This window comes from Octopus sinensis, linkage group LG2 (assembly GCF_006345805.1).
Source record: "Octopus sinensis linkage group LG2, ASM634580v1, whole genome shotgun sequence".
Classification (NCBI taxonomy): Eukaryota; Metazoa; Mollusca; class Cephalopoda; order Octopoda; family Octopodidae; genus Octopus; species Octopus sinensis.
Genome location: NC_042998.1, coordinates 49,930,187 through 49,950,941, shown reverse-complemented (window position 1 = coordinate 49,950,941; position 20,755 = coordinate 49,930,187). Strand labels below are relative to the sequence as shown.

General features: G+C 36.8%; 1 protein-coding gene across 2 annotated transcripts in view; it reads left to right on the top strand.

The window, feature by feature from the left end:
- Positions 1 to 20,755, top strand: part of LOC115224649 (transcription factor SPT20 homolog) — a 414,115-nt gene that overhangs the window by 346,088 nt on the left and 47,272 nt on the right. For both annotated transcript variants that reach the window (XM_029795511.2, XM_036513212.1), the window contains one exon: positions 11,178 to 11,382. In XM_029795511.2, the coding sequence (XP_029651371.1) occupies positions 11,178 to 11,382 (205 nt within the window). The remainder of the gene's footprint in view (positions 1 to 11,177; positions 11,383 to 20,755) is intronic.

Sequence of the window (20,755 nt, the reverse complement as noted above, 5' to 3'; positions counted from 1 at the left end):
TACCAGTCTTGGTTGTCCTCTTTCCATTTATTTTTCTTCTGTTTTTCTATCTCTCTTCCAAAAAGAAATCGACTGTGATTAGACTTGATGTGGAATGGGCTCCAATATTTCTAAAACAATGCCTAAGATATGCAACATGTTGTTGTTGTTGTTGTTAAGCAACAAGACGGGTAAGGGTGATTGGGTGATGGTCTAGGGTTTAGGGGCGGGAGACCCCAGACCTTGGGGAAAAAAAACTTTGGTCGTCTTGTAGTTGAGGGCTCTTCGTTGACGCCCGACCCCACTGGGAGGTGGCCCTCGAAGTCGCTGGAAATGGAGATCTCCAGGTCCAAATTCTTGGACGGCTGCTACATGTTGTGACATCGCCCTTAGGATTCTACCAAGAGTTGAGGGTTAAAGGCAAAGCAAAACAGTATATTAGAGCCTATCTAGGCCTCAAAAACAACGACAACAATAGCAACAATAGGTTTTGTCAGTCAAGTCACTTTAACGAACTTTGGCAGGTATTTCATTAAGATCCTGAATGATCTGACAAAGAGAGAGATTTACTTAATTGTCCAAAGCAGGAAATAACGAACCTGCACTCATGAATGTTGCGTTACTGAGAGAAACTTGCTCTGAAATGAGATTATCTCATCAGCAAACTATCCGCTAAATCCTCTTTGAAGTGTTGCAGAACATGATCTCTTGTTTGAGCTGAGCAGTATTTATGATCTGATTCTAATCTTATTAACACAAATGATTTGAGTTGGCTTGTCCAAATGCGTGGCTAGTGATGGGGATGATGATGACGACGATGATGATGATAATGACTGTGATGGTGGTGGTGGTGGTGGTGGTGGTTGGTGGTGGTGGTATTGGTGGTGGTGGCGGTGGTGGTATTCATGATGATGATTGTCTTGGTCATGATTATGGTTATAGTAGGAGACACGGTCGTAGGAGTGGTTGGGAACACAGTGGCCATAGTATTGGAGGTGGTGGTGGTGGTGGTAGTGATGGTGGTGGTGTAGTGGTGGTGGTGGTGGTGGTACAGTGATGATGGCATTAATTATGAATATCAAGATGTTGCTCTTGCTGCTGCTGCTGCTGCTGCTGCTGACGACGATGATGATGGACGCTGGCGGGGGAGGTACAAGCGGTGGTGTATTGACTAGTAGGAAATATATCTGTCATAGTTGTGGTGATGGTAGGTTGGTTGGTATCGGTGGTACTAGTAAAGATGACGATGGTAAAGGACGTTGATGATAACGACGACGACGACGACGGTGAATCACGATGACGTTGGTGATGATGAGACGATGAAGGAGGAGGAGGAGGAGGCGGAGGATGAGGAGGAAACCGGTGGAGGATGAAAAGAAAACATAATTTGTATGAAAACCAGCAGTTCTTGATATTAATTTATAGCCTGTTGGAATATTTCATTCAACCTGATTCGATGGATTATTTACAGAATTCCAGCTGGTACTTTGGTTGGCTTTTTTAGCGGGGTTTATGAATAACAAAGGAAACCAACCCCCACCTCGCTCCCCTCCCCTGAGCTTCTTCCCTTTCTTCTGTTCTTGCATTCTTTTTTTTTTCTGTTTTTGTATTTTTCTTATAATTTCACTAACGCTATCTCTGCTTTCTATATTTTTTTTCTCCTCGCTCTTTTACTTCTTTTCACTGCTGCTCGTTCTCCCTTCTTTTCCATCTATTTATTTTATTTAATTATTTATTTAATTATCTCCTTTAATTTTTTTTTTTCGATTCAGAAGAAATTAAATATTTCTTTCCAAAGCTCTTTCAAAGTTTATTTGAAAGGTACTATAATGGTTATCATGATTTCAGTAAACAGGATGGTATTACTACTACAACTATCACTGCTACTTCTCCTCTTCCACTTCTTCCTCTTCTTCCTCCTCCTCCTCTTCCTCCGAATACTCCTACTACTACCACCACCACTACCACCACCACCACTACTACCAACACCACCACTACCACCACTTCCACCACTTCCACCACCACCACTACTACCACAACCACTACTACTACTACTTCCACTACCACCACCACTACTCCTACTACGACGACGAAGACTTACTACTGCTTCTACTACATATTCTACCTCCACCGTCAATTCTACAGTACACACCAGCGCCCCACCACTACTAATACAAGTACTACTACCATCGTTACTACTACTACTACTATTACTACTACCACTGTAGTACCTCTACTACTAATACTGCTGCTGCTTTGGCTGCCACTTGTAACTTCTACAATCCACCATTCAGTTCTAAGGAAGGAATTGCATAGTTGGGATTTTTAGTTAGCACTGCTAGTTAATATGAAAATGCTAGCAATAATTTCACTGTGCTCCCATATTTAAAAGGATGAGTCTTACATTGTTAGTACAATATTGATACCTATTTAAAAGGTGGCGAGCTGGCAGAAACGGCAGCACGCCGGGTGAAATGCTTAGCAGTATTTCGTCTGCCGTTCCGTTCTGAGTTCAAGTTCCGCCGAGGTCGACTCTGCCTTTCATCCATTCGAGGTCGATTAAATAAGTACCAGTTACGCACTGAGGTCGATGTAATCGACTTAATCCGTATGTCTGTCATTGTTTGTCCCCTCTGTGTTTAGCCCCTTGTGGGCAGTAATAGAAATAGGTATTTCATCTGTCTTTACGTTCTGAGTTCAAATTCCACCGAGGTTGACTTTTCCTTTCATCCTTTTGGGGTCGATAAATTAACTACCAGTTGCGTACTGGGGCCAATCTAATCGACCCTGTCACTTAGCGATTCGGCAAAAGAGACCGATAGAATAAGTACTATGCTTACAAACAGTAAGTCCTGGAGACGATTTGTTCGAATAAAGGTGGTGCTCCAGCATGGCTGCAGTCAAATGACTGAAATAAGCAAAAGAATATATATACATATGTCTGTGTGTGTATAGATACTGGTTTCCACACAGTTTCCGTCTACCAGTCTCACTCACAAATGCACTAGCCGGTTCGGTGCTGTAGTAGTAGACACGAGCTCAAGCTAACCCATAGTAGGACTGAACTCGAAACTCTGTAATTATCAAGAGATCTTCTAACCAGACAGCCATGCCTAGTGCTATAATGAATAAAGCGTCCGAATTTGACACCCAAGCAATAAAAATTGCCGCCACTACAACATGGTTAGCAGCACGAAGTGAAAGCAGAATGAGATCACGTTCATCTTAGTTTACAACTTTACAATTTATTTCGTTAATCCTCTGTTGAACCCTAGATTTATAACCATCATAATAGTAGCAATCTCGTAATGCTGAGATTGACAGATTTCCAATGGTATTTAGCGTTTCACACGTTGTTACGGTATTAGATTCACTATGTTTTCAGGGTGCCTTCGTTTTAATTACAGAATCCAAGGAAATAATATTTTATACTAATTTTCCCTTTCAAAATCGATATTATCGTAACGGTGGAAGCGCTTGGCTTAGTGGTTAGGGTGTCAGCATCATGATCGTAAGATTGTGGTTTCGATTCTTGACCCGGCGACGCGTTGTGTTCTTGAGCAGAACACTTCATTTCACGTTCTCCAGTCCACTCACCTGGCAAAAATGAGTAACGCTGTGTTGGACTGGCGTCCCATCCAGCTGGGGAACACATACACCATTGAAACCAGCAAACCGGGCCCATGAGCCTGACTAGGCTTTAAAAGGGCGCATTTATTTTATTATTATCATAACGAATTGTTTCTGGGGAAGTGACAACATGTTTGACTGTTGTTTCGAGAATATTCTGCTTTAAAACTATAAATTAGAATTATAATGGTAATTAAGAAAAATAGTAAGATTCAATAACACCTTCGAGATCGCACGCTCGTGGAGAAAAATGTATAAGAAACACATACAGCTCTCAAACTTCCTAAGAAGACACGTCACACATACACACACACACATGCATACTCACATATCTAGATTTATGCATAAATTATGTGTGTTTGCATATATATGCGTGTAAAAATGTATATATATATATAGAGAGAGAGAGAGAGAGTGAGAGAGAGAGAGATAGATACATACATACATACATACATACATACATACATACATACATACATACATACATATATACATACATGTGCATGTATGTGTTTGTGCATATGTGTGTGTGTATATGTGTATGTGTATAATATCTATGTATGTATGTATGTATGTATGTATGTATGTATGTATGTATGTATGTATGTATGTATGTACAATGCTTCAATAAGGGACAGGGAAGAATAAAAAGAAACGCAGCACATTTGTTGATATTAAATGTGTTTTGAGACAGTTTCAAAGCACTTCGATCACCGACTGGTATAGGCTTTGCATTCTTATTATTTCTAGTATCTCTTTAAAGATGTTAAAAAGTACGTATCATTCCTGTTCAATGTTATTGCATCCTGTTCCGCCAAACGGTAAGCACTGTCTGTTTTAGTCGAAGGGGAAATTTACAGCGGGTATACAAAGCTTGTCTCCCTTGAATTTGGTCGATAATACGATATACTGTGAGGAAGACAATGAATTGTTCATAAGTCAATTATATAAACCACTTATATAGAAAAAAAGAACAGAACACATTTGCAACATTCAATATACTCTGATGCACATGCATACATACATGAATATATATATATATATATATATATATATATATATATATATATATATATATATATACACGGGGTATACTCCTGGTGATTTATATTATAGGGAAACTTCCATCAAAGTGTAAAGTGGGTAATGCATTTAATTGTTTTCTGTCTACATAACATCTTTTTAATGTTTCTAGTCCTTAGTAGCTATGTAATACGCTATTTCACCCTCCTTTGGAATCATCAGCACGGTATAACCTGAGACAAATAAATGAAACCAAATTCAAAATTTTACAAAGTTTCTTATAAAGAGAAAATAGTTTTTAGCTTTAAAAGGCATAAATCGTTAATTGTTCTATAGTAGAGAAAAAAGAAAGAAAAGAATTTTTTATATGCAAGTTAAATATTTTTAGGGCAAGTATGTCTTGCAGAAATGTTCTTTATGTAGTTATGGTTAATGTCTAGTCTACGAATAAATTCTCTCAGCTCTTTTCCGTATAATCTTACCAGGTGCAGATATACATTAAACACACTACACGAGAACAAAATTTGACAAATATAGCATTAGGAAAGAGTGAGTCTCTTAACGCTTCGTCCGTGAGTCCTTCATCGCAAGAAAAGAAATAGGGAAATATAGTGAGAGAGAATAAAAGATAAAACGTCAGAGAAAATACAATATACAAGAGAGGGCAGGGAAATTTTTACAGGGGAGGTTAAAGAAAGGATCAAATGACGGATGTGTGAATGCAAGTATCAAAATGTATTACGTTGTGGAACTTGCATAGAAGTGTAAAGAGGATATACATTTAATTTTATTCTGTCTGCATAACATATATTTCTTAATTGATCTTGAAGTAGACATATATGTGGAAGGACTCAGTCCGTGTAATTGTTAGATTAGTGGTATAAAAGCGCGTTAGAATGTGAGAGCTTGTACGGGTGTGTGAGAATAAAGATATTGATGAATCACATATGGTGGCGAGAGTAATGTGGAAGGTGTTGCTATTGCTGTGTGTGGAAGTGTATAACAAAAATACTTTGAAATGAAAAACATTTTTTAACAAAGGCGGAAATTTAAATTAAAATTTTAAACCGCGTGAAAAATGCTTGAATTTTGTGATGAGTAAAAAGGTTAAAAGCTTTCTGGAAAAAAAAACAGGAAAATAGTAAAAGATCCAGGGAATTTACTAGAGAACACAGATGATAGGAAATAAATATCTAACAAAAAGGTAAAACCATAATCAACGAAGGACATTAATGAATTCAGATCAAGAATATATATTTTTTACGTATGTATGTATGTGACCTCGTCTGTACCACTGGCGATTTTTTTCCTCTGTCTTCCCTTCTCGGGATCTTTCCTTCTTCCCTTCTTTCCTAGGCGTCCAATAATACTTTATTTGTTCCACGTCCTTGCGTTGTTGTGTTTTTTTGTTTTTGTTTTCTTGTTTGGATTAACTTTATATATATATATATATATATATATATATATATATATATATATATATATATATATATAATATATATATATATATATATATAGGGAGAATTCACAAAACAACAAAAGACGAAGACAAGTGGTGTAGACAACAGACAGATGTATTAGTTTAACGCTCAGGAAGTGAAAAAGTCTTTAACGTTTCGAACCTACGCTCTTCCACAGAAAGGAAACTCCTTGTGAAACAGCTGTAGGAAGGAATTTCTATGTATGAATTTGAATGTCTTTAAGTAAAAACATCTGTACGAAAGTTTTAATTCATTTTCTTATTTTAAAATATTTATTCAACTACCAATACGTTTCGTTGGTTAACTAATATACTTGGTTTTCTCTGAACGCTGATATAAACCGGTAAACTAGGATGCTCGCATCCGTAAGGGACTATAGTTCCTTGACTAATTATATATATATATAATATATATATATATATATATATATATATATAACAAATGATAGAAACGGAAAATGGAATATGTGAGAAATTTTTATGCTCACACATTATGCATCGATCCCTCGCTGGTGGGATGCTGTACAACTGGTTGTAGTGCATCCATCGGTACAGACGCAGTGAACATGCTTTATCGGCTTACTACTAGGAACAACCCTTTTGCTTCAGACTACTTTTTTTATAAGTTAAACACATTTTAAAGCCCTGTGTTTTATTTTCACTTTCTTATTACGTTCGATAAGGATTTGTAGGGGTTGTTTTTGTTTTCAGTTCCCACATTCTGCATTTTTCTATTTTTATATCAAAACATTTGGATAATCTGTGCATTTCTTTTTAAAATATTTTATCGCGTGAAATCTTCATTTGGCGACAATTCCTTCCTTGGTGGATAACCAGCGGTTAACCTCAATATCCTTACCTCTGGGAACTGACATATTGTTTGTTGCTTTGTCATACATTGATACCTTTTTCTTTTGCACATTTTATCTTTTGGAATTTCATAATATTCACATAGTTTGCTGTGTTCAAAAGACCAAATTTTGTTTTGCTTGAAGATATACTTTTAGTGCTGGATATCTTGAGACGAGGTAAATTGTTTTCCCACTCTCCACAATCCTCAACGAACGTAGTTTGCTTCATTGCATACTTTTGTGTTGGCAGGGCTTTCTGTTGAGAAGATTTCTCTTTTGTGCTGCATTCAAGAAATATTCGGTCATAAAGTCACGTGCTTCATAGTCGGTCCATCCTTTCCTATTTCCACTCTGCTAGTCTTTTCTGGCATTTGGCCATACTTTTCTTTTTCTATTTCTTTGGTATGTCATTATATAGCCCTTATTTCAGCTTAGTGTTTGAGATTTTTCCTCAGTTTCTTATACTTTTTCTCTCTTTGCCCATAACTGCCTACCACTTCAGTTTTCGCGTTTCTTACATTCTTGAGGGCAGAAACAATCTTATTTTTTTTGTTCATGTCAAAAATTATTTCTATTATTATTTCCTTATAACTAAATATGTTTATAATCATATAGATTGTATAATAGTTTTTTAGTTGTTTGAAGCCAATATCTCCCTTATTTGTGATAAATATAATTTTTCAATGTTCTTTTTTGTCTAGTCTAATTAATTTAGCGTACAGTAAACTATTTTAAGTGTAACTTATTAGTAAATCAACGAGACAAGATGCTTATCACCTTATTCTTGCTTTTACTTCTGTTTTAAATATTTATATTATGCGACTATAACATCCTGTCCAAACATTTTTTTTCGTTTGTGTGTGTTGCACTTAGTCAAGCTCATTGATTTCCAAATTTTTGTTTGTATTCAGTTTATTTCTTTTATCCCTGTTTCTTTATATATCAAGGTATTCGTATTATGAATGAAGTATTCTCTCTTAAAATTTGCCCAGGTGCACTTTTCTAATCTAAATCTCATACCAATACTTCTTGTGAATTCATATACACTTTGCAGCAGTGTTTCTAGTTCTTTACTATCTGCACCGAATAATTTCCATGCACGAAAGTCGACAGATTGTCCTCCTATAGCATATGTATCCGAGTTCTGTCTGGTGTAACCCGATGGCTAAAAGTGTTTGCGCCAAGCAGTAAAGAATTATAGAAGGGGTGTCTTTTTAAAATATTCCTAATCAAATGTACACAGTTTTAACTTTTTTATAATCCCCTTTTCTCTGTATCTGCAGAATTGTTTTATATATACTCATAATGCTTTTAATATATTTACATATCACAGGTACTAACTAACTTATAGGTCATGTTTACACGTTCCAAGAATGAGATGCGTCCTTCTGGTAGTTAATCAATACCGTTCTCATGCTCTCCTCCCTCCAACAACCTTAGGTGGTGTCTTTCATGATCAGCAAACAATCTTTCCATCCATATGAATCTTTACAACATAAGCTATTTTGAAAATAGTTAATATTTCTCCAGATTTGTTCTCGCAATCGTTAATGCAACACCCTAACCATTAGGTCTCCAATCATACATGTGTGTGCGCGCGCGCGCGTGTGTGTGTGTGTGTGTGTGTGTGCTTGGAGACGCACCGTAGTCGATGTAATCGACTTAATCTCTTCCCTCAAATTTGAGGCCTGGTACTTCCAGTAGAAAAGATCATTATTATCATTATTAAGGCGGCGAACTGGTAGAAACGTTAGCACGCCGGGCGAAATGCCTAGCGGTATTTCGCCTGCCGTTATGTTCTGAGTTCAAATTCCGCCGAGGTCGACTTTGCCTTTCATCCTTTCGGTGTCGATTAAATAAGTACCAGTTACGCACTGGGGTCGATATAATCGACTTAATCTCTCTGTCCTTGTTTGTCCTCTCTGTGTTTACTACCCTTGTGAGTAGTAAAGAAATAGGTATTTCGCCCGTCCTTACGTTCTGAGTTCAAATTCCGCCGAAGTCTATTTTTCCTTTCATCCTTTTGAGGTCGATAAAATAAGTACCAGTTGAATACTTAGTTGATGAATCGACTAACCCCCTTCCCTAAAAAATTGCTGACCTTGTGCCAAAATTTGAAATCATTATTATATTATTGTTATTTTTGCTGTAATTATTATCATCATTATCCTCATCATTGCTATTTCTCCATCACCATTGAACTAATATGGTGTATTAATATCAATGTTATGTTTATTGTTGTTTCTGTTGCTCTTGTTGTTTGAGTCCAATCAGTTTTCGTTTGATATGATAAAACAGTTAATTTTCCGTTTCCGTATGGTTATAGAATAAGTTGTAGAGTGCGGCCAAAATTGCCAAACGTGAGAAGAATGCCTTTCCCACTCCAAATGTTATCAACTTCAAATATCACTAAAAAGAAAAAAACGGGTAAAGTTGCGGATAAAATTGCCGTCTTCCAGTCAAGCTAATCTTATTAACGGCATATTTTCAGCAATTCACATTTCTCTTGAAGTTTTATTTTTAATACAACCAGCGCCCACGCAGTAAAAGGCAATTTGAGAATGTAGAAATATATTGGTTCCAAATTTTGACAAAAAGCTGACAATTTCGAAGAGGGGACTAGTCGATTACATTGACCCCGAAAAGATGAAAGGCAAAGTTGACGTCGACGGAATTTGAACTCAGAACACAAAGACAGACGAAATGCCGCTAAGTATTTTGTTCAATATGGTAACGATTCTGCCAGTTTTTCGCCTTTGAGGATGTACTAATATTTTAGTTTGTCTCGATAAAATATTGAAGGAGACCACCCACCTTCGGTCATGAATGACCATGGGAATGCACCTAGAAATTTACCCTCCGAGGCACAAGTCAGGGTAAGATTATTTGTGGAAGGCTAGCAGTCGCCCATGCATACCTGCCTCCCTTCTCCACACCACTGATGTTATCCAAGGGAAAGACAAAGGCCGATGCAGCATGGCACCAGTGATGTCGCAACTCATTTCTACAGCTGAGTAAACTGGAGCAACGTGAAATAAAGTGTCTTTCTCAAGAACACAACACACAGCCCGGTCCGGGAATCGAACTCACAGCCTCACAATCATAAGCTCGACGCTCTAACCACTGAGCCATGCGCCTTCACATCTCGATAAAATATATGTCATATTTGGTGTACTTTTAATCATAAATGTGCACGATCAAGGTTGACGTGCTTCTAAAAAGTCATTTATATTTTCTGTTTAGTCTTGCGTATTCAAATGGGTAGGACATTCTGAAGTGTCACCTTCCTAAACGGTAACATTTTCTCTTTTTCGGTGATGGTGTTTTACTACTACATTGCATTTATGCAATATGGTGGCCAAATAGGTAACCCAGCAGTAAACGTCCTTACCTGTATCTATTTATGTTCTTTTGCTTTCTGGTTTTGAGTCGCACCAGCGACGACCTCCTCTTTATTTATTTAATTATTTCGTATTCGAGAAAATAAGTATCACTCAAATACCGGTTTGGATATAATTGACCCAAATGTGCGAACCTATTTCTGTATCGGTCTCTATTTTTGGCACAAGGACAGCAATTTCGGGGATGGAATAAATCGACTGCATCGACTCCAGTCATGTACGAGTACTTATTTTATTGGCCCCGAAAGGATGAAAGGCAAAGTTAACCTCGGCGGAATTTGAACTCAGAACGTAACGGCAGACGAAATACCTATTTCTTTACTACCCACAAGGGGCTAAACACAGAGGGGACAAACAAGGACAGACAAACGGATTAAGTCGATTATATCGACCCCAGTGCGTAACTGGTACTTATTTAATCGATCCCGAAAGGATGAAAAGCAAAATCGACCTCGGCGGAATTGAAACTCAGAACGTGGCGGCAGAAAAAATACCTATTTCTTTACTACCCACAAGGGGCTAAACTCAGAGGGGACAAACAAGGACAGACAAACGGATTAAGTCGATCTCAGTGCATAACTGGTACTTATTTAATCGACCCCGAAAGGATGAAAGGCAAAGTCGACCTCGGCGGAATTTGAACTCAGAACGTAGCGGCAGACGAAATACTGCTAAGCATTTCACCCGGCGTGCTAACGTTTCTGCCAGCTCGCCGCATAATATATTCCTTTATTACCAACCATTACAATTTTTTTTTTTTATGTCTGACTATTGTAGCGTTATTTTCTGATTATGTTATTTCTCTTCTTGCAGTAGTAGCAGTGATGCATCTATATGTCGTATTTGCCATGAAGGAGAGAGCACAGCTAAACTTATTTCGCCTTGTTATTGTACTGGATCAATGGGGAAGCTACATGTAACATGTTTGGAACGATGGTTAGGATCTTCTTATATGAACAGGTGTGAAATTTGTGGTTACGAATACATTGTGTTACGGCAGCCAAAGCCGTTCATTGAGGTAAGTTGCCAATAATTTTGATACTGATTATTAATTCATTATTTACCGTCAGCGGTTTTAGGTAGCGTGAGTTGCGGGTACGATACGTTGAGTGGTATTATGTTTGTCTCACGAACGATGACTTCTATTAGTATGGCTTATATGACTAAACATGGAAATACAATTTTACAGAAAATCAATAATATATGACAAATGGACAATCTATCATCTACGTCGACCTTATCAGCGTAACTTCGGACAATTTTCTACGCTAGTTTAAGCTACATTTAATATCTTCCGAAAGCTCTTAAATTTCTTGTATAAACATTAGATTACATCTGACGGAATTTTAGTTATAGCAACATAGTATACATCAGTGCATCTTGTAAACTCTGCATTTGTTTACGTACTCCGTTCTTAACGTGAAACATATATAACAGAATCTGTATATCTTGCCATACCATAAATTTGATCATGTTCGTGCTATGTTTTTGAAAATACATCTAGAAGCGTAATTCGTAGTTCTGAAAGCTTTCACTTTGGTTATCCTCAGTATTCTGTTCTGCTGCAGTATAGTTGGAATTGACTTACATATTTATTCATCCTTTAACCATGATCTACTGCTGTTTTACTTGCTTTCTTTAACGTGTGCAAGGTTTACATAACAATAAGATTCTTTGCGTGTGCCACCCCTTATACGCAACGAGTCATTTCATTTTCTATTTCGTAAGACAATAACGAAGGGATTTATCCTGCTGATAGTCGGTTAGGGTATACGGCTCACGATCGTAAGAACGTGAGTTCGATTCACGGCAATGCATTGTGTTCATGAGCAAAATGCTTTATTTCGCGTTGCTTCAGCCCACTCAGCTGAAAACAATGAGTTGTACCTGTAATTCATGGTCCAGCCTTGTCACATTCTGTGTCACGCTGAATTTCCCTGAGAACTACGCTAAGAGCACGCATGTCTGTGGTGTGCTCAGCCATTTGCACGTTAATTCCATGAGCAGGCTGTTCCGTTGATCAGATCCGCAATGAAACTTTTTGCAGTAACGACTCATCATTCTTTTCGGTTTTCAAGATCCATCTCCAGATACTTTCCCACAACACGGCATCCTTTATGTTACGAAAATATTTTGCCCGTTTCCTACTCAAGTTACAGATTTTCCTAAAACTTCTAGATTTTGCAATCTACAATAATCTACAGATCCTTCGTAGTTCCAAGGCAATATTAACACAATCAAAATCGTAAACAGTTATTAATTATGTACCAAGTAAACATACACGTTGAGCTTGAGTAGTGATAACATACGTGGTTCAGTGCCCACATGAAGCCTGTAAATCGTGATCAGTTTTTTTTTTTTTTTTACTTTCTTTAAAAAATTATATCCATATTCCTCCAACTTATTGGCTGAGTATTTTATTGAATTCTTCTTCATCAAAATCGCTTTTCTCTGGAACGTGATCCTCATTTATGCATTATCTGGTGACCTTAAAGTATTTAACAATATGCGTTAACCACTTTTAGTAAGCATAACGTCCTCTTGATGTTCTACTATATGAAAGCCTATTAGAGCTATAAATGTTATTGGTGCAGGAGTGGCTGTGTGGTAAGTGGCTTAAAGGTTCCGGGTTCACTCCCACTGCGTGGCATCTTGGGCAAGTGTTTTCTACTATAGCCTCGGGCCGACCAAAGCCTTGTGAGTGGATTTGGTAGACGGAAACTGAAAGAAGCCCGTCGTGTATATGTATATATATATATACACACGTATGTGCTTGTATATGTTTGTATGCCTATGTTCCCCCCTTCTAACATCGCTTGACAACCGATGCTGGTGTGTTTACGTCACCGTAACTTAGCGGTTCGGCAAAAGAGACCGATAGAATAAGTACTAGGCTTACATAGAATAAGTCCTGGGGTCGATTTGCTCGACTAAAGGCGGTGCTCCAGCATGGCTGCAGTCAAATGACTGAAAAGAGTAAAAGAGATCTACATGGTGAAATACAAAGCCTTCGCATTCTAAAGCTTTTCATTCTTTAGACCAATAAATATTTCTTTTGCTACAGATTTTATGACGGTAATTTTACATCGTACAACATGTGTCAGACTTTATACGAAATAGTTTTTTTTTCAGTTTTCCGTTTCCAAAATTGCATTCCGATAATATTATAGACTAGCAGTATCGCCCGGCGTTGCTCAGGTTTGTAAGGGAAATAACTATAAAGCATTTTTAGAGAGTTATAGCCACAAAATAGCAAAAAAATGGAAAAAAATGATGGTAAATTTTTTTTGAGTAAAAAAAGGTGGAGTTGCGTCCCCTAGACAGTTTGCGGTTTGTGTTTCTGATTCTCGACCCCATGTCGAATTTATCGATTTTTTTCAGAACTGGGTGAACTTTTCAAAATTTTCGCTGCGTTAGTTTTGAATTATGACATTGGGCTATGTGTGTGTCAAGTTTCATCAGAATCGGTTGAAAGCCGTGGTCAGGGTGAGGGTACAAGCAAACAGACACACAGAAACACGCACAGACAAACTGCCGTTTATATAAAGAGAGATATGTTTCTCGCCATCTAAAAATTAACAAAAGCTTGAAAAAGTGTTTAAGTAAATTAACACGGTATCTTTTTACCTCATCCGCCAGCCAAAGAGAATAATAACAGAAAGCAACTATCGATTGCATGGAACATAGTTAAAATTCAAGGAAACATTAATTTTTGTCGATACATTAAACCTTTTCTGAAATCCTAGTCTGCATCTCTCGCAAAATTTGGGCCTTCAACTCCAAATCCCACATGTGGTTCACGGAGTCACATATATTGCTCCTTGCAGACAATGAAGACAGCAAAGGCCATACAGAAATCTCAATATTTACTAACTGGGAGAAATTTACATTGTACAGTTACTTACGCAGTACATACAAGAAGGATGGCATAGGCCTGAGATCTCTCTTCTTTAACTGCATTAACGGATAAAGAAGAGAAAGTTACTGTTATGTACAGGACAGCATCTTCCATATCTATAAAACACTTCGAGCATCGGAATTATTTTAAAGCAAGCTACAGAAGGCTTCGTAGTCTCCAGTCTATACTAAATTCCCCATTTGCTGATGATCTTAAATTTAGGCTTTTCTCTTTTCGATCAGTAATTCTCACAGCTCTAAAGAGATGCTAACGTCTACGTTGCATAATTGTGGTCTACAGCGCATCGTTCATGTATTTCAAGTAGTGTTAGTGCTATGCTTTCAAAGCTTATACCCCACTAAAAAAGAAAGGAAATATTACCCTAGGCATTAACAAATACCACCTGCAGATACCCTCTACTACCTTACCAATATACTGCATCCCTTCTTGTGTCATCTACCCTTACTACAAGGGTTTATGAATTAGCAAGTCGTACAGCATTAGTGCCCTACACCACTTTATGCATTAACATTTTATTTTCTCGTTATCTTTGTCGCATATCATGCACAAACATTTAGATCTATCGTTTGTCCTTAGAAGCCTAATTAGTTTCAACTGCAATAATTACAGCCAAAATCAATACTGACAACAACAGCAACAATGAAAACATCAGCGTCACTATCAAGAGCAATTTAAAACATATCAACCTTGTGTTTTTAACTCACAGAAACAGTTAATTACAACTGAACTGCACAAACTTGAAAGCTATTTTCAGTAATGTTTTTTTGGTATTTTGAACTTTATGTCTTGTACTGTACTGATGTTTCGGAATTGACTTATATTGGTTGTATGAATATTTCTTCTCCATGCATCTATGTTGGCGGAATTGTTTTTCGGTTAGTCAATGTATTTATGCATAAAAACGTGTTTCTTTTTAATACCAATTCGCCTGTCTCTTGTTCTTCAGTTATTTTATTTATCACAACTTAATTTCACTATCACAGTGAATATATGCAAAAGTTTCCAACCATCTTCTGGAAAAGATAACTTAATTTTTAAATATTTTGTCATATTGCTTAAGCTTTCTGTGAAACAGGTATCTATCAAAATTCTTTCTACTCTTGTGGAGGATGGTGATTACTTTACTTAAACTCATAAATCTAAAATATGATGAATTTCGTGTCAGAACATTCTCTCACCAAGATTTCGATCTTATTCTACAGTAACAAATCATTAATGTTTACTTTAAGCATATTAGTTGGTTCTTCGACTTTGAATATTTGCATGGTATTCGAAAATTTAAATAAGAAGCCTTTTTGATACCTGTTTATACAATTAGACCAATAGGATGAAACGAATATAAACGAATATATACCAAATAAAAGATCAGAATTTTTTTCCTTTTACTTCTGTTCGCTTTGTAGTGTTAAATACTGTAACAACTTAACGTGTTTCTTTTATGGTTCTTTAATACCCTTGGATTAAGAGTGTTCAAGCACTCGAAATTCTTAGATTATTTACTTAGTAGTTATCGTAGATACATGCTTTTTCTAAAGCTAATTCTCACTAAATATCGAGCGTCACTGATAACTGAAGGTGTTGTAAAGGCGTTTGATAAATACACAGCTACTATATTGTGTATGTAGTTCATAAGCTAGCTAAAGACTTTATGAGGAATCCAATTCACGAACGAATTCATAATCTAAATAACTCAAAAGTTAGGTGTAATTTACTTTGGTTTGTTCAGAGCAATGAGACTTTTAGCATCTCAATATTCATTAAACTTGACCACAGATAGCCATCATTGCCTATATAGTTCTCAACAAAGCTGCGATAAATTTATAGCGTTCTTGGCACAGAAAAAGTTCAGTGGACTATATTCCTGTCGGCTTTTGCTAAATGCTGACCATAAAACATTGAAGTTGATGAGCAGTCTTATCTCTAAATTACAGTCAGTGAGAGAACGAGAAAGCAAGAGAGGGTGAGAGATTTCTTCATATTTCTACTTTGACTAGATAAGGGTAAATAAAGAACACCAGAGACCTCGATTAAAAACCTAATTTTTGGGTCAGTGGCATAATCCTTCCAGTAAGTACTCAGTCACCCATTTCAAAGATAGAGTGAATAAATAAGTTGGTGGAGACAGCAAAAGATATCTCTTTTTCATTTTTAATTCCATTTTTTTTTATATCATTTTGTTCTATTCTCACAATAGAGCAAAGGGAGTCCGAGAAAAGGTGTTGTGATGATAATGCAATAGAAAAAGTGTAACTCTCCCAGTAAATTAGATTACTATCTCAAGGGAGAATATAGAAGGCAAAAGCATCACAAAATATGAAAAGATAATATATGCATGTATATATGTATGTATGTGGTTTATGTATATACATATATAAATTCTGTGTGTGTGTGTATCTATGTATGTACATAGATGTTATCAAGAATCGGTAACACTTGATAGATTTAGTAATTCAGCTCTTGAAGTAGATATCTGATTGCTTAGATACATGTCTCTAAAGGGAAGCTGAATTTAATTTGTCATCGACAGTTTTCTCACACTGTGGACATACATTTCGACTAGAATGCCCACACAAAGACTAATACAAAACATACTTGTTTTATTTGTCAAAATCTAGTGTAACATTACTCTATATATGTCCTAAATTAGATTAGCATGAATGCGTGCAAGAATATGTTTGTATGCCTTCCAAAATGTTTGTGAAAGTACGTATTAGTGTGTCTGTGTGTGTACATTTATACATACGTACACACACACACATATATATATAAATATATATATATATATATATATATATATAATTTGGAGAGAAATGAAGGAGAGACATAGACACACACAAACACACACATATAGATACAATATACAGACATGTGCATACGTATATGTGTGTGTGTACATTTACAATGCAAACAACAGACTATAATTATGTTAAAATATATCTGAAAACTATTTCGTTACCAATAATAGTACATAGCAGAATACTCAATTGTTAAACGCAACAAGTTCTAAATAATTATCGCGGAAGGCCTTATTCCCTGCTGTAGGCCTCACAGCAGTAGTTTCTACAAAACTGATGGATGATTGTTGGCAGTGCTGACTTGAATTTTTAAATTGTCTTGCAACGATGAAATACTATATGCGAACGTCTTTCGCCCTAGCCAGGGAAAACAAATTATCGCTCGTTCAACGTAATACTAGGAAAACCAGAAAAAACTCTCAACCTTAGAAATCTTATTGAGTTAGAACACTGCAATGACCCAGTGGTTAGGGCAACGGACTCGCGGTCGGAGGATCGCGGTTTCGATTCCCAGACCGGGCGTTGTGTGTGTTTATTGAGCGAAAACACTTAAGAGCTCCACGAAAACACTTAAAAGCTCCGACTCATGTTGTACTCTTTCGCCACAACTTTCTCTCACTCTCTCTTCCTGTTTCTTGAGTAACGCTGCGATGGACTGGCGTCCCGTCTAGCTGGGGGGGAACGCATACGCCACAGAAACCGGGAAACCGGGCCCATGAGCCTGACTAGGTTTGAAAGGGCGTAAAAAAAGAACATTATTTGATTATTTTTGTCAGTTGCGTGGCCAAGATAAAACGGTTAAATTCAGTTTAAAATTCTCTCCGAAAATATGTATGTGTGTGTGTGTGTGTGAATAGATAAACAAATAAATATATAAGTGGGCGAGAGATAAGTGACAGGTTATTGAACTACGGCTTTAACTCTGAAACTTCACTTCTGAAACGAGTCTTCAGGACTATTTTATTAATAAAGAACGTTATCAGTTCGAAACTAGAAACTTTGAACTCGGAGACATGCTTGCCCCCACGCAAAGCATATAAACACATTAATGAGCTCTCTCTATCTCTCTCTCTCTCTCTCTCTCTCTCTAAAAGCATAAGAGCGAGTAGCTTGGTTGCAATCGGAGGAATGAATAAAAATATATGTTTCTTATAAAGGCAAGTAGTTTTGAGAGGAGTTATTTGTTGATGCTATCGACTGTTGCTATTGACTGGCATACTGTTTTATCAACACTCAAACCTGAAAAGCAAAGTTAACATGGCAGCAGGATTTGAACTCAGAAAAATAAAAATACTCAAAAAACAAAAATGTTTTCTGACGTTTTAACGATTCGCTAATTTCGGTGAAATATATAAAGTTGTCAATAGACTGGCAGCCTCGAAATCAGTGACAGTTGTAGTAGATGAAGAATAAATAACTGCTATGTCCAATCGAGGAAAATAACGATGCATTAGCGTCAAGCAGTGTTTAGGCATGAGTTGTTTTTGTTGTTTGTTCCTTCTTGAGCCATGCCTGGTTCATAAGGGCCGGTTTCCTTGGTGTATAGGTTCCCCACCTGAACGGGACGCATCTTGCAGGTGAGCTGCAGGAGGAAAGAGTGAGAGAAAGTTGTGGCGAAAGAGTCAGCAGAAGTTCGCCATTACCTTCTGCGTGGAGCTTAGGTGTTTTGGCTCATAAACACACACACACATCACCCGGTCTGAGATTCGAACTCGCGATCCCAAGACCGCGAATCCGCTGCTCTAACCACTAGGCCATGTGCCTCAACTTAGGCATGAGTACAATTTAAGTTAGTTGAAGTATGTTTGTGGCATATTTCAACAGCCAAAATGCAAATGCACTGCAGTTGCTGGTAAAAAGGTGTTAAAATACCCGGTTCGTTCAGTGTCGCCATCTATTAGGAATCCCAGATATCGATTTTTCAAGCTTCTTGGCTCTTGTCGATGAGATGTACCTAAGAGAGGCAACTCTGAACGAACTTATAAAGCCATAGTTTTATATGTGCTTTAGTCAACACGTATCCTCTAGCGCAAATCAATCAACGTTTTGACTGAAGCATACATAAAGCTATGGCTTTGTAAGTTCGTTCAGAGTTGCCTCTTTTAGGTACATCTCATCGACAAGAGCAAAGAAGCTTGAAACATCGATGTTTGGGATTTCTAATAGATGGCGACACTGAACGAACCAGGTGTTTTCATACCATTTTACCACGGTAACTACGGTGTATTTGTCTTTTAGCAGTTGAAATATGTTACAGACATACTTGAGTTAACCTAAACTCTGCTCAACTGTTATGTAATTTAGGAATTATAATGCACATTTAAAAAGAGGATATAATTAATGTAATCTGAGCTAAAATGTGAAAAAGCTAAAATGGATATTGGCAGGATTCGAAATTGAAACACAAAATAAAAGCAGAATAGCACGAAGAATTGAGTTCGGTGCTCTATTTATTCTGTTATTCACTGATTTAGTTGTACAAGAAATAGTGGTGATGATATTGAAGGACTTGGCACAGTTGACGGGGATTCATTTCTGTTGATTCTTGGCAGAATTCCCAATGCATTATCCTACAAAAACCACACCGATATCAGATAACACTGTAATTTCCTATAGAATACGTACGGTCTAATCTTATTTACTCCAGTCTTTTAGAAGAACTTAAAAAGTGTTTGTATGAGCTATATATGGATTGAAACATGCCTACGCATTCACGCGCAACGCACACACAAACACACACATGTAGAAGGATAGCTAAACATACATCCACAAGCATACATACATGCAAATATATATACGTGTGTGCTTGCGCGTGTGTGTATAAAAGTAAGGTTTTCTTCAATTGAAGATTATTAAATGTATTAAAACATTTTCTTTTAGAAAAAGGTATTAGCAGAGACCTTAGAAAAGGAAGTTTTTGCGTAAGCGCTTTTCCCTGTTTTCAATTTTTCAAGCAACCGCGTTATAAGCCCTTCGACAAAAGCTTCTTTCCAACTAATCCGAACTAATCTACTTTATTTAATTTCATTTTAAGTAAATCTATTTTCGAATACTATGCCTGTATCAAAATATATTTTTAAAATCTTGTACATATATAGGGTGCGATGGGTAAATTGTTGCCATTTTACATTTTTGTATTTCGCGCATGCGCATTGTTTTCTATAATTTTGTCGACTACACAGTACAGTAGGGTCAGTTGGGCATCGCCTGGAGAGACAACGCCAATATGCTAGAAGTAGATGTCAAATGTCTCCAAACTACTCTAAATTTGTTCTCCTTTTTGCACAAGGCCACTGGTATAATCATTTTAATGATTATTTCCTCAATTTATACGCATATGTGTGTGTATGTATAAATTGCTGGTAGGGACACAGCATTTCGTTGTGCAATCATAATATACTAACAAGTATATTAAACTCTTATTATTTAATAATATGTCCTGCCTGTGTTAGCAGTCCTATTCAATCATTTTATGTTTTAAGTTATCTTTAGAAAGTTATCTCTAGAGGTAACTATTTTTTTTTAATGTCATTGAATAGCACTGCTAACACAGTGAGACACAGTATTGTCTGATAAAACGTTTAATATACTTAGTAATATATTATCGTTACGTAACGAAATATGTTGTTCCTACAAGCAATTAATACGTACGTACATGATACCAGGAATGTATTTAA